Source organism: Capricornis sumatraensis, chromosome 17, assembly GCF_032405125.1.
Source record: "Capricornis sumatraensis isolate serow.1 chromosome 17, serow.2, whole genome shotgun sequence".
In the NCBI taxonomy this organism is placed as follows: domain Eukaryota; kingdom Metazoa; phylum Chordata; class Mammalia; order Artiodactyla; family Bovidae; genus Capricornis; species Capricornis sumatraensis.
The window spans coordinates 70,431,297-70,444,415 of NC_091085.1; the positions used below are offsets into that span (position 1 = coordinate 70,431,297).

At 53.7% G+C, this 13,119-nt stretch overlaps 1 protein-coding gene across 2 annotated transcripts; it reads left to right on the forward strand.

Annotated features, from left to right (window-relative positions):
- Window positions 1-238: 238 nt before the first annotated feature.
- Window positions 239-11,367, forward strand: MMAB (metabolism of cobalamin associated B). 2 transcript variants are annotated; one of them, XM_068990035.1, is made up of 9 exons: window positions 239-399; window positions 2,145-2,206; window positions 2,827-2,920; window positions 4,976-5,033; window positions 7,489-7,561; window positions 7,797-7,894; window positions 8,458-8,522; window positions 10,338-10,397; window positions 10,996-11,367. In XM_068990035.1, the coding sequence occupies exons 1-9, from the start codon at window positions 284-286 to the stop codon at window positions 11,093-11,095; spliced, it is 726 nt and encodes a 241-aa protein (XP_068846136.1). In that variant the 5' UTR covers window positions 239-283; the 3' UTR covers window positions 11,096-11,367. The 2 variants fall into 2 exon arrangements, with proteins under 2 accessions (XP_068846136.1, XP_068846137.1); XM_068990036.1 differs by having other exon boundaries at window positions 11,022-11,367.
- The last annotated feature ends 1,752 nt before the right edge of the window (window positions 11,368-13,119 follow it).

A 13,119-nucleotide genomic window follows, 5' to 3' on the forward strand; every position in this document is an offset into this window, starting at 1 on the left:
CTTCCGCCAAGCCAATCAGAGCGTACGAACCAAGAGTTCCCTTTACCAATTGGCTTGAGCATTGGCCAATAGCTGCCGTTCACCAAGTCCTCACGGATTTCCCCGCCCAAATCCTTCCCTGGACCAATGGGAAGCAACTCCCTGGGAGTGTCCCGCCCTGGGGAGAGAGCCACGGACCAATAGAAGATGAGGCTGAGCGGTGGCGCGGCCGGCGGTAGGTGGAGTCGCCTCGAAACCTGGACGGCAAGCTGGCGGGGTCAGCCCTCGACGAGCGGCCTGGGGCATGGCTGTGTGGGGCCCGGGAGGTCGCCTTGGCTTGCGCGAGTGCCTTGGAGCCCGCAAGCTATTGTGTCCCCGTTTCCAGAGCCGTGGACCCCAGGGCGTGGAAGACGGGGACAGGTGAGTACCTGGCTGAGAAGTTAACTCAGACACCTGACCTGAGTTGTGTTGTCGTCGCCGTGTTTACATCACACCGATGGGAGGTCACCGCAGCAATCGCCAGGTGACCTCCTCTTTAATCCTGACGTCACCATGGCAACGTGGGCCTCGGGGAAACCAGAGACCAAGATTTCTTAGCACGAGACAAGTCCAAACGAAACCCAGCATCCATCAGGACCGGGCATAGCCCACGTGAACCAGGAGGGTCATCTTGCTTGACCTCACAATCAGTAGGGGTCCTCAGTTCGGATCTTAACCTGTCTGCAAAGCAGTCAAGACACAGAGAGACACCAGCGCGTTGTAAAGATGGCTCTCATCACATACCTTGAAACTAGCACCCCATCCTGGACCTCAAACCTGACTCACTCCAGTACTCTTGCCTGGAAAATCCCATGGGTGGAGGAGCCTGGAAGGGTGCAGTCCATGGGGTCGGGAAGAGTCGGACACTACTGAGTGACTTCACTTTCACTTTTCAATTTCATGCATTGGAGAAGGAAATGGCAACCCACTCCAGTGTTCTTGCCTGGAGAATCCCAGGAACGGGGGAGCCTGGTAGGCTGCCGTCTTATGGGGTCGCACAGAGTCAGACACGACTGAAGCGACTTAGCAGCAGCAGCAATATGTTTTATAGATCCAGTAATTCAACCTCTAATAACCTTTTAATGTCGCGTTTTAATGTTGAAGTCTGTATTAAAGGTGTTGCTATTTGAAAATGCCTCTTTTTGAACCCTATTTTGGCAATTTTCCATTTCAGAGTATACTTGAAGCTTCATAGTATGAAGGGGTTTTTTTCCCTTTCAAGAGCCCTTGGCTTGGGACTTCCCTGGTTTTCCAGTGAAAGTGAAAGTCAATCAGTCGTGTCTGACTCTTTGCGACCCCATGGACTATGCAGTCCATGGAATTCTCCAGGCCAGACTACTGGAATGGGTAGCCTTTCCCTTCTCCAAGGGATCTTCCCAACCCCAGGATTGAACCCAGGTCTCCAGCATTACAGGAGGATTCTTTACCAGTAGCTGAGACCAATCTCTCAATGCAGGGGTCCTGGGTTCCATCCCTAGATCCCACATGCTGCAACTAAAGATTCCACATGCTACAGTGAAGATGAAAGAAACCAGGTGCCCAACTAAAGATCCAGTGCATGCAAATAAATAAAAGTAAATATTTTTTAAAAAGAAAGTCCCTGGCTTGGTAGAACAGAAGTGATGGTTTGGGGTTGCAGAATAAGTCTTGGGCCAGAATCCAGCCCTACTGCTTCTTTCCTGGGTGACCTAGAAAGGTGAGTCTCATCCTGTGAGCTACAGATTCCTCAGACATAAAATGAACATCATAGATAGTGCCTTCCTTTGGGGCTTGGGAATATTCCAAGGATAATACCAGGAGATAATGCCAATAATTCACTTAGCACAGTGCAGAGACTAGGAAAGTGATCAATAAATTCTTTCAGCAAATATTTATTGAGTGTCTTCATTGAGCAATGTAGTACATCAGCTACTCTGCAGGTACAGGTGTGACAAGACACAGAACTGGCCCACAAAGGGCTTAAAACTAAGAGGAACAGAGGGGAAAAATTTCAAGAGATCCAAGCTGAAGGAGTGAGTTCTGACACTAAGGGTACAGGTAGCAAACTGTGACCCATTGAAGAAGGTGTCTCACTGGATATGCCATATATCCTCACTCACCCTCTCTTGATGTGTATTTCTCCTTAGGCCGCAGCCTTCCTCAAAGACTCCCAAGGTCCCCAAGATCTACACCAAAACAGGAGACAAAGGTAGGGTGGGGACAGGTGAAAAATGCAAAGGAAGAGATGGCAGATTCCCTCTGAAAGTTCTTCCATATTCTTTGCAGACATTAGAGTATGTGACAGATCTCAGTAGGCATCACCCAAGTGTGATGCAAACGAAAGATGCCCCAGATAAATTAAATGACAAAAGCAAGTTGCAGAACAATCCAGAGTTGGGATCCATTGGATGAAGGTGTGTGTGTGTGTTTATATGTGTGTTCAGAAAGGCAATGGGGAAGGTTACACCTTGGACTGTTACCTGAGAGAGAGATTGAATAGTGAGAGAGAGGAATGAACAGGCAGGCTTTCATTGTTTCCTGTACATACTTTTGTCCTATCCTGTTATCTTTTGTAACAAGCATATATTGTTTTGATAATTTAAAATCTGTCAGAACAGGGGACTTCCCTGGTGGTCCAGTGGCTAAGACTCTGCACTCTCAATGCATGGGCCCTGGGTCCAATCCCTGATCAGGGAACTAGATCCCACATGCTGCAACTAAGAGTCAGTGCAGCCAAATAAATCAATAAATATTGGGGAGGGAAAAAGAGTATATCAAGCTTAAAAAAAAACCAACTCTTTAATTTTGGGAGCAAAATATTTCTCATAGGGTTTTCTAGCACCTTCACTGGAGAAAGAAGACCCAAAGATGACCAGGTGTTTGAAGCCGTGGGAACTACAGATGAATTAAGTTCAGCCATCGGGTAAGGAGGACAGGATTGACCTTGAGGTAGGGTATGAGTGGGTCATTAGCAGGTGTGACTGAGGTGCGGCCCTCCAGAGCCAGTCCTGGAGGCCGCTTGCTCTCGATGAACCTGGAGGCGCAGGGGCAGCCGGTCAGCTCAACTAGGCTGCAGGCTGCGGACCCCCTTCACCCTTCCTGTCTGCTCGTGTGCTGCCTTCTGTCCCTGGCTGTGTGCCCCTGCCTCACCCTTCCCTCCCTGCTCCCTCACTGTGCTCATGACTTAGAAGGTGGACTTGGGGAAGCCTTGCTGGGGTAACATCTCATGACTTGCGCCACCAAAGGGATATTTCATCCTCTTACTTCAAGCCCATCCTGTGTTGGGTGTGTTGCTCTGCATGGCCTTCGCTCTGGGACTCAGGCTGGTGGGACAGCTTCTGTCTGGAACACGATTACTGACATTGGCCAGTAATCACGACAGAGGGGAAGACAGATCAAGGCAATGCCCATGCTGGTTCTTAAGGCTTCCATGAAGTGACACGCCATCTCTGCTCATGTTTCATTGGCCAGAGCCAGGCACGTGGACACACCTGCCAGCGGTGGGGGTGGGAGGGGCAGCAAATATTAGAGAACAAAGTACAAGCCACTCAGGAGGCTGTTGGCAGCGTGAGCTGCAGTTACTGTCAGCGCTTGTTCTTGAGCGCTGGTGTGGCCTTGCGGGTGAAGGTCATGGTAATCAGATGGACCTGCGTTCAGATTCTCTCACACTTCCGACTGGCTGTGCGACTTCAGGCAGATCATCTGGTCTTTCTGAGCCTCAGTTTCCTATTCTGTCAAATGATCATAGTGTGAAGGACTTTTCTGGTGGTTCAGATGGTAAAGAGGCCACTTGCAATGCAGGAGACCCAAGTTCAATCCCTGGGTTGGGAAGATCCCCTGGAAAAGGAAACGGCAACCCATTCCAGTATTCTTGCCTGGCGAATTCCATGGACAGAGGAGCCTGGCCGGCTACAGTCCATGGTGTCACAAAGAGTCGGACACCACTGAGCAAGTTTCACTTATAATACATTTCAAAGGCAACAATAGAAATCAATGACATGGGTTCAAATTCTGTCACACTGCCGACTGGCTGTGTGACTTCAGGCAAATCACCTGGCCTCTCTGAGCCTCAGTTTCCTGTTCTGTCAAATGATCATAGTAAAAGTATCCAATCTCATTGGGTTCTTGTGAGGATGGAATGAGAAAATTCCATGTTCCCCTCTTAGTGCTAGGTAGCTAGCACTAATCACAATGCTAGCTATTATCATTATTAATTATTAAGACCTGCTTGTTCAGGGCTGCCAGTTCTCAGTGACAGGCCTGACTAAATAAGGTTTTCAGGATGGATAATGGGAGGTGGAGCTAGACTGCCCGCAGAGTAGAGGGCAGACTCCTTGGTGTGTGTGGGAAGAGTATGGAAAAGGAGGGGTAGACACAAGAGGAAGCAGGCAGAGGGCCGGGAAGGCGGGTTCTAGCATCATTGGCTGTTCAGAATTAGCCAATCAGCAGCCCATCATCCCTCAGGTGACCTGGGGCCGGGGCTTGGCCAAAACTCAGCTGTGGATTCTTCTGGCTGTGTCAGCTCTGTTCATATGCATCACCTGGACCCGGTCAGAGGCGGCACTGAAAGAGTTGTTGGCTGGATGAGTGATACGAAAAACAAATACCCCCAATCATATGTAAGGTTATGGTGTTATAAAAACATTGTCAACAAAAAAAAACCCCTTTCCTGTGATAGCTCAGTTAGCAAAATGGTCTGTCACCTGAGAAGGAATTACCTTCCAGCAAGACAGGGCTTCCCTGGTGGCTAGGATGATAAAGAATCTGCCTGCAGTGTGAGAGACCTGGGTTCGATCCCTAGATGCGGAAGATCCCCTGGAGAAGGGAATCTCTACCCACTCCAGTATTCTTGCCTAGAGAATTCCATGGACAGAGCAGCCTGGTAGGCTACAGATCTCAAATACTGAGCGACTAACACTCAAGACAGGGCCTAGGGATGTTATATTTGAGGCAAATTCTTTTTCCTTTTTCCTCGTAGGTTTGCTATGGAATTAATTGCAGAAAAGGGCCACCCGTTTGTGGAAGAGCTTCAGAAAGTGAGTAACATTGTCTTACCGGGAGCTGGGATTTTTTTCAACCCTGAGGCCTGGTGGCCATAACTGGAATTGCCATCTGACCATCACTTCCTCTCTGTGTCACCTGGGACTAGTCACTTTCCCTCTGTGAGCCTCAGTTTCTTCATCTGTAAGATGGGAACACACAGAAATCACCCTCCCTCACAGGTGAGTGTAGAGGCTTGCTCTCAGAGAGGGAAATGTGAGGTCAGTGGTCTCAGCCCAGTTCTGCCCCTCAGGGGACATGGGGCAATGTCCGGAGATGTTTCCAGTCGTCACGACTGGAGGTGGAAGTGCTGTTGGGGTCTGGTGGGTGGAGGCAGGGAAGCAGCTAAACGTCCTACAACACACAGGACACCCCCCAAACCCCACCCCAGAGGATGACCTGGGCCAAAGTGTCAGTAGCTGTGAGGTTGAGAAACCCGGGAGGCCCAGCCGCGGGGAGCCCTTGGTAGGGGGATAGTAGGGTTCTTAGAATGACTGCTCTGTTCCTTAAGAGGCAGCCAGGCTTTGGCCCTCAGAGAGGACTTCTGAGATGGAGGCAGGGCTGCCACCCCTAGAGCACGAAGGACACCCCAGGTTTCAGTCTGCGTGCTGCCCTGAGTCTGCTGCCCCCTGGAGGGTAAGCCCTCGGCCCGCTTCAGTCCTCCAGGCCAGACTGGAGCAGGACGGGGCCCCTGGGAGCAGACGCAGGACAGTGAGGGGCTACCCAAGGTTGGGAGGCCTAAACAGCTGGAACGTTCTATGAACACGGCACCTCCTATGTGAGGGAGGCTGGTCTTCAGCCTCATCATGAGGAACTGTTGGTGCCCACGGCAGTCGTTTCTGGTCTGCTGTGCCCACCTCTGAGCAGGGTTTGCCTGGGGGTAGGGGGGTGCAATGACACGATGAGCCCCCCCTTACTTTAGGCCACATACTTTGAGTGACACTTTCGACATCATCTTCTCCAGCGCTGCTCAGGCCACCCACCCCAGCCTCCAGCGGGTGCCTCTCCCAGGCTCCCACAGCTCCTGCGCTTCTGCCTCTAAAGTGAAAGTGTTAGTCGCTTAGTCTTGTCCAACTCTTTGCAATCCCATTGACTGTAGCCCGCCAGCCTCCACTGTCCATGGGATCTTCCAGGCAAGAATACTGGAGTGGGTTGCCAGTTCCTTCTCCAGAGGATCTTCCCGACTCAGGGATCTTCCCAACCCAGGGATCGAACCCAGGCCTCCCAGATTGCAGGCAGATGCTTTACCATCTGAGCTACCACAGATGGGAATCACCAGGTGTATGGCCTGGGCGCCCCACGAGTGTTGACTGTGACTTGTTCTCCTAGGCTGCCCCAGGGCCTGTAGAAGGCCAGGCAGCCTGTTCCCAGCATTCCCTGCAGAAGCCCATGAGGTGGAGGCCAGCTTTCACATCTTACAGAGGACAAAAGCGAGGCTCAGGCCGAGGCCCTGCAGCCAGGAATCCCAGCGGGGCTGGGATCTGATTCCCAGGCAGCAGTCACCTCTCTCCAGCCCCAGGGTGAACGCTGCAGGTGGCCAACGGCGGGGTGGGACTGTGAAGTCACTTTGCACCAGAAGCCAGAAGCCATGGAGACACCACATGGTCACATAACTCAAGCAGAGTCTGCAGCCTGGTGGCCCAAGGAGCTCTGTCCTGCTTCCAGCACCCTGCCATGGTGGCCTTCTCATCAGAGGGCAGATCTGTCCTGTCCAGTTTAAAAAGCACTGGCAGGCTTTCCTGGTGGCTCAGTGGTAAAGACTCTGCCTGCCGATGCCGGGACACAGGTTCGATCCCTGATCCGGGAAGGTGCCACGTGCCGCAGAGCAGCTAAGCCCGTGCACCACTACTTACTGAGCCTGCGCTCTCGAGCCTGCGTGCCACAGCTACTGAAACCGGAGCCCTAGAACCCGTGCTCCGCAACAAGAGAAGCCCCGGCAGTGAGAAGACCATACCCCGCCACTAGAGAGTAGCCACACTCGCCACAACTCGAGAAGAGCCCACGCAGCAGCAAAGACCCAGCGCAGCCAAAAAGAAATTATTGAAAAAGAAGAAGAATACAGATCAAAATAAAATAAAAGGCACTGCCGCCTTGGGTCTCTCAGCCCAGGTGTTATAGGTTAGAAAACCAAGGCCGTCAGGTTAGAGAAAAGAAAAAGACCTCCCAGGGCCCCTGCCTATGGGAGAGGAGGGTCGGCGAGAGGATTCTTCCTATCCACCCTGGGCTTTTGATGCTCACTGTCTGCGTCACCCAGATATCCCCAAGGGAGCCAGGTCCCTTGCCAACCAGGGCAGATGTTCTATGGGTTCAGACAGTTTGCTAATAGCCTTTAAATGCTGACTCCTTAGTGATCTGCCAGCCCCAGCCCACCAGCTTCTGCGTGTGGACGCAGGGGACCTCGCGTGGCCGGCATGACGAGGTTCTCATCTGTGCCTTCCTTTCCCCCCCCAGATCCAGTGCTCCCTGCAGGACGTCGGCTCTGCCCTGGCGACTCCGCGCTCCTCAGCCAGGGAGGCTCACTTAAGTAAATATCTCCCTGAATGCACTGGGTGTGTGCTCAGAAGGCCCTGTGGGGGCCCAGGGAGCCCTCTCCTGGGGGGCACCTGGGACCCCTGTCAGCCTGGCCTTGCAGCCTGAGAGGGAAGGTGCCTCTGAGCCAGTGGAGTGGTTTGCGGGGCACCTGGATGGAAAGGAACGGGCGGGTTCCTGTGATCCTGGGGCCGTGGCCTCACGCAGTGCTGGTCTCCTTGGCTCCGCAGAGCATGCCACATTTGAGATGGGGCCCATCCTGGAGCTGGAGCAGTGGATCGACAGATACTCTCGCCAGCTGCCCCCGCTCACCGCTTTCATCCTGCCTGTAGGTACCCGGCCGCCTCAGCCTGCAGGGTGGCTGTGGGCGCGTGTGTTGACCCCAACACACCAGCAGTAACGAAGTCCCCTTGTTTTATGTGTAACGGTGACAGAAGCTGTCCCCTAGCCCCCGAGTCCCCTCCAGACCTTCACTGGTCCCATTCCCACCCCTGCCCGCCTTAGAGAGGGGTACCCAGAGGCTTCCCTTGAGGTTCAGACAGTAAGAATCTGCCTGCAGTGCAGGAGACCCGGGTTCAATCCCTGGGTCGGGAAGATCACCTGGAGAAGGGCATGGCAACCCACTTAAGTATTCTTGCCTAGAGAATCTCATGGACAGGGGAGCCTGGCGGGCTGCAGTACATGGGGTCACAAAGAGTCGGACACGGCTAAGTGACAACACCCAGAGACTACGCCCCGGTAGGGCCCCTGGAGGCAGAACACTGCCCTGGGTTGTGGGCAGGGTGAGCTTGCATGTCTGTCAGTCCATCTGAGCTCCATGTCTGCAGTGGGCACCCCCCAGCCCCCTCCACCCCATCCCCACTCCAGCCAACACCCGCTTTCTTCTTTCAGTCAGGAGGCAAGAGCAGCTCCGCACTGCACTTCTGTCGGGCCGTGTGTCGCCGAGCTGAGAGACGGTACAGGGCCTCCGGGAGCCAGGAGCGCAGCCACAGTCGGGGGGGCGGGGGAGGGACACAGGGGTCCCTGGTGAGATCAGAGCTGGTGCTGAAGCGGACAGCTCCAGCAACAGTGGGGTGGGGGAGGCCCAGCGGGTCTAGTTGATTAATCATAATGATAATACCACTCAGGTGGTGTGAAATTCAGCCTTCAGTGAAGGTTTCCCGTTCTTCAGGTTAATTTAAACAGGAGGGGCCCTCCACTGAGGAGAAAGATCAAAAAGCTCCACAGCACAATGAAAGCTGTGATGGAGGGTGCTTGGCCCCAGGGGGACCCAGTCTGGGACTGGGCTTGGGGGGAGGCAATAGTTAGTGGGGGAGAATGGTGGACAGAGTGTCCAGGGCGAGGGGACAGCAAGGGCAGAGGCAGCAGCCTGCACTGAACGCACAGAAAGGAGGCTGAAGATCTGGTCCCCAGTGAGGGGCGTGGGGCACAGTGAGGCCGGAGGCTGAGCCGAAGCCAGGCCGGGCAGGGCCTCCTGCACCCAAGGGCTCTGCCTTTATCCTGAAAGCTGATGACCAGCTTTAGGCCGTGGGGTGACTACTGGGTGCTGGGTGGAGAAGGGCCCAGACCAGCCAACCACCTGCTGACCCCATCCCCAAATTCAGAATCAGAGAGGAGGGAACCTCCCAGAAGCTGCTGACAGCCTTATCAAGGAAACATTAAAAGAGCAATTGCAGGGACTTCCCTGAGGGTCCAGTGGCTAAGACTCACATTCCCAACCCAGGGGGCCTGGGTTTGATTCCGGGTCAGGGAACTAGATCCCACATGCCACAACTAAGGGTTCACATGCCACCACTGAAAAGATTCCACCTGTCACAAGTTAAAACCCAGGGAAGCAAAATAAATAAATATTAAAAAAAAAAAAAGATACTGCATGCCACAACAAAGATCAAAGATCCCATCTAAAACCCAGCACAGTCAAATAAATATTGAAATAAACAAAAGAGTGATGTGCAAAATCTCCATTTAACACGATTCATAGGCCAGGCTGCCACCCAGCTTTACACAAAAATGACAATAAAGACAATAAAACGTCTGTATACAACAGACGAGGCTGTGCTGGGCTCTTTGTATTCTTTATTTCATTGATTCCTTGTGGTAAGCTTGGAAGAGAGGTGGTGGCGGTCCCCACTCTGCCAGGGTCAGGAAATTGGGGCTCAGAGGTGACACCGTGGCCAGGGTCCCCTGGATGGTCCATGGCAGAGTCCAGACTGGAGCCCAGGTGTGTCTGCTCCAAACCTGAGCTCTGTCCACGGCCCCATGTCATGAAAGTTTCACTTTTCATGAAAGGCTCTTGGGCCCAAGTGGTTCGTAAAGGGACACTGGGTCACAGAAGAGCTTGAGCTTCAGGAGAAAAGAGTCATTTGCCCAGAGCCATCCACGTCAGCAGTGCTCATAGTAGCAAAAACGTGGAGATGGTCCAAAGAAAGGTCCAACCACGGGAACTGGCCAAGCAGAGGAGGGTCCTCAGGGCGCCAGACCTGTGTACAGGTGACAAAACCCCTGGGAGAGGGGACAGAAACCTGGGACCTTAGGCTGGGTGAGCACCTCCCAGCAGGGGTTATGCAGCAGAGGTGATGGGCCCCGGAGGGGCTGCCACGTCATGGGCCCTCATCTCCAGTGAGCACCCTCTAGAACGTCTGCGCACAGACTGGCGAGGACGCCCGGTTAGGCTGCAGCGGGAGGGAGGTACCGGCTCGGGACGCAGCCCCGGGCCCCGAGCGTGCTGAGCCCCTAACAACAGTGTGACGCTGTGTTTCCTCCTCTTCTAGCGTGGTGCCTCTTGTCCAGACGGGTGAGACCGATGCAAACGTGATCAAGTTCTTAAACAGGTACTCAGATGGGATCTGAAGAGCCTGCCAGAAAACGTAGGCACATTGTGGGGAGTGACGACCACAGAACGAGCCTCCCTCATTCATTCACTTCAGTTGTGCCAAGGTTGAGAAGCCGGGCCTAGGCCCCCTCTGCTCAAAGCGAGTTCCTCAGACCAGCAGCGCCAACATCGCCTGGGCGTTGCTTACACTTGCCCAGCCGGTCCTCTCCAATCAGAATCTGATCTGCATGTCACCAGGATCCCCGAGGGATTTGTGTGCATGCCCCAGATTGGGAGGCACCAGGCCTGGTCGTCGGAAGGTGCAGAAAGCAGGGATGGGGCCCAAAGTTGCCAGCCCCGTGAGGCCGGGCAGGGCAGCGGCCTCTTCCTGGGGAAACCGCCCCAGCCCTGGCGCCAGAGCCGGGTGCCGGGCTCGCACGGAAGCTGGCCTCACATGCCATCCATCAAGCCCGGGTTGGCTGAGCACCCGCTGTCCTGCCAATGCTCCTGGGGGCGTGTGATTGATATTTCCTCCTTGAAGGCTCGTTTAGGGAGGACCCAGTTAGCATTGATCTCTCATTTCAGTCCATTCTGTTTGCCTGCTTCTGCCCCTCCAGACTCAGTGACTATCTCTTCACATTAGCCAGATACACAGCCATGAAGGAAGGGAATCCAGAAAAGATATACAAGAAAAATGACCTGTCGGACTGCACCTGAGGCTCTGGGAAAGAATGGAAGTGACGACGGTGAAGGGAAGACTTCGCCCTCGCGTCCTGAGCCCTGAAGATCTCACCCACAGGGGCCAGAAGCTGGTCTGTCTAGACCTGGCTTCCTTTCACAGCCCTGCCACTTCCTTTGGGAGCTGTGGCTGGTGGAGAATCCTCCCCTCCTCCCCTGGGCTCTCCTTGGTCTTCCAGGAAGTGGGAATGAAGTCGGTGTTGCAGGAAAGAAAGATAAAGTGATTGCTTCATTGAGGAACCAAGCAGAAAAAAAGAATAAAAGTGGGAAAGGCTTGCACCGTGTGTGTGTGTGTCTGTGTGAGTGTGTGTGTGTCAGAGCGCAAGGCCTTCCACTGGCAACTCTGGCTGTCCGAGGATTTGGAATGGTACCAGAGGCCCTTGGAAATGTAATTGTGATTTACCTGTGCCAAAGGGGCTTTAAATGTCACATTTATAAAGGGGAAGGCAGACAGGATTTGGAGTTTAGTCACCTCTGAGCCACTCATCACAGGCGGAGGACGGCTGCAGACTGGCAGGCGAGGCCTCGGAAGCACTTGGACTTGAAGTGTGTGCATGGCGGGGGTGTGACCTGGGGAATCTTCTCTCAAGGGGAGTCTCCCTCCATCAGGGGCCAGAGACCCCCGCAAGAGAGGGAGACTGCCACTTTGAGGGGGCCATGTCCTGCCCAGGGTGGCAGCATCCAGGGCCAGAGGTGGAGTGCCTTCAGCTTCAGAGAATAAGCTCACGGTTCCAGCGAGGCTGACACAGACCAGACTTCTCTGACGTTGCACTTGGCTGGTTTATCCCTCTGAGATCCAGACCACGGCTGTATTTTATTTCAGTTGTCACCGCGGCTCCCTCCCGCTATGAAGCGACACTGCCCGCGCCAGCTGTGTCCTTGGGAAGGGAGATATTTATGAAGGGCGAGGCAGCAGCCCTGAGATCCTGAAGGTTCCACGCCGCTAATTGCAGGAAACGAGTTGGGAGGGGCAGGCTCGCACAGTCAGGGCGGAAAGATCCAGGGAACTCCATCCGGCCATCGGTCATTAGCATGAAGCGCGAGAAGACGGGTCCCTCCGGCCATCCTTGCCAGCAAGTCAGCAAACAGTAAAATGATGAGTTTTGTGCTTGCCTCTGCTTTCATTCTTAACCAACTTGCCTGCTCATTTTGCTGGAGGGAACACCGTATTTCCTCCCCTCTGGGTCCTATTGTTCCTGGACTTGGGCAAAGTGGGTAAGGTGCAGGTGACCATGAGTAACAGCGAAAACCCTCCAGGAAGTGGCCCCGACCAGCGGTTGGCACTAGGTCTGGTGCACAGCAGGCGGCTTGGCTGGTGTGAATGGAGCTGAGAATGGCACAGAATAGGCTAAAGGCAGTTTGTGGCTGAGTGGGTGGGCACTCAGGCTGGGCTGAGGAGGGGTATGTTCCAGGAGCTCCCAGAATCCATCAAGTCACTGGATCCTTCCTGCACCTCAGCATCATCCTAGAGGGAGCAGGTTGTACATAATAAATAGTCCTGCACTCCCTACCATGGTAGACCATCCTACAAAGGACAAGAGAAGTGGTTTGAGTACAGCGTTCTCAAGGGCTGATCTTGCCTGTAGCCAAATCCACGCCCCACCAGCCCTTGCTGGGAAGGGCTGTCACAGGCCAGATGGTAGCCCCAGGTTCCCAAGTCCCGACTGCTCCACACCATCCCTTTCATTGTGAAAACATCTCCAAGAAACAAACACTCGAAGAGACAAACATCTCCGAGAAACATTCAGATACAGGCATGTCCTGTGCCTGACACAGCCATGTGGGAGCCAGAAGCAAAAGGAAAAATGTGTTCATCCCCCAGACACTCCTCAAAAGATCCTCCTGGGTCTGGCACCCAGTGGGAAAAGTTAAACTCCACAATCCAAACACGATTGTAAACAGAGCCCGTTTACAGCCACTGTCAACCCTCGTAAATGATTGTTTCCATCACAGTAACAAGGGTCAGGGGAGAAAGGGCAGGCAGTTTTTATTTATAATTGTGA

Coding starts and splice junctions, on each gene's coding strand:
- MMAB (XM_068990035.1), top strand. CDS start 284: ATGGCTGTGTGGGGCCCGGGAGGTCGCCTTGGCTTGCGCGAGTGCCTT. Junction 7,562..7,796: donor AGCCAGGGAGGCTCACTTAA/GTAAATATCTCC, acceptor TTGGCTCCGCAG/AGCATGCCACATTTGAGATG. Junction 8,523..10,337: donor TGTCGCCGAGCTGAGAGACG/GTACAGGGCCTC, acceptor CTCCTCTTCTAG/CGTGGTGCCTCTTGTCCAGA.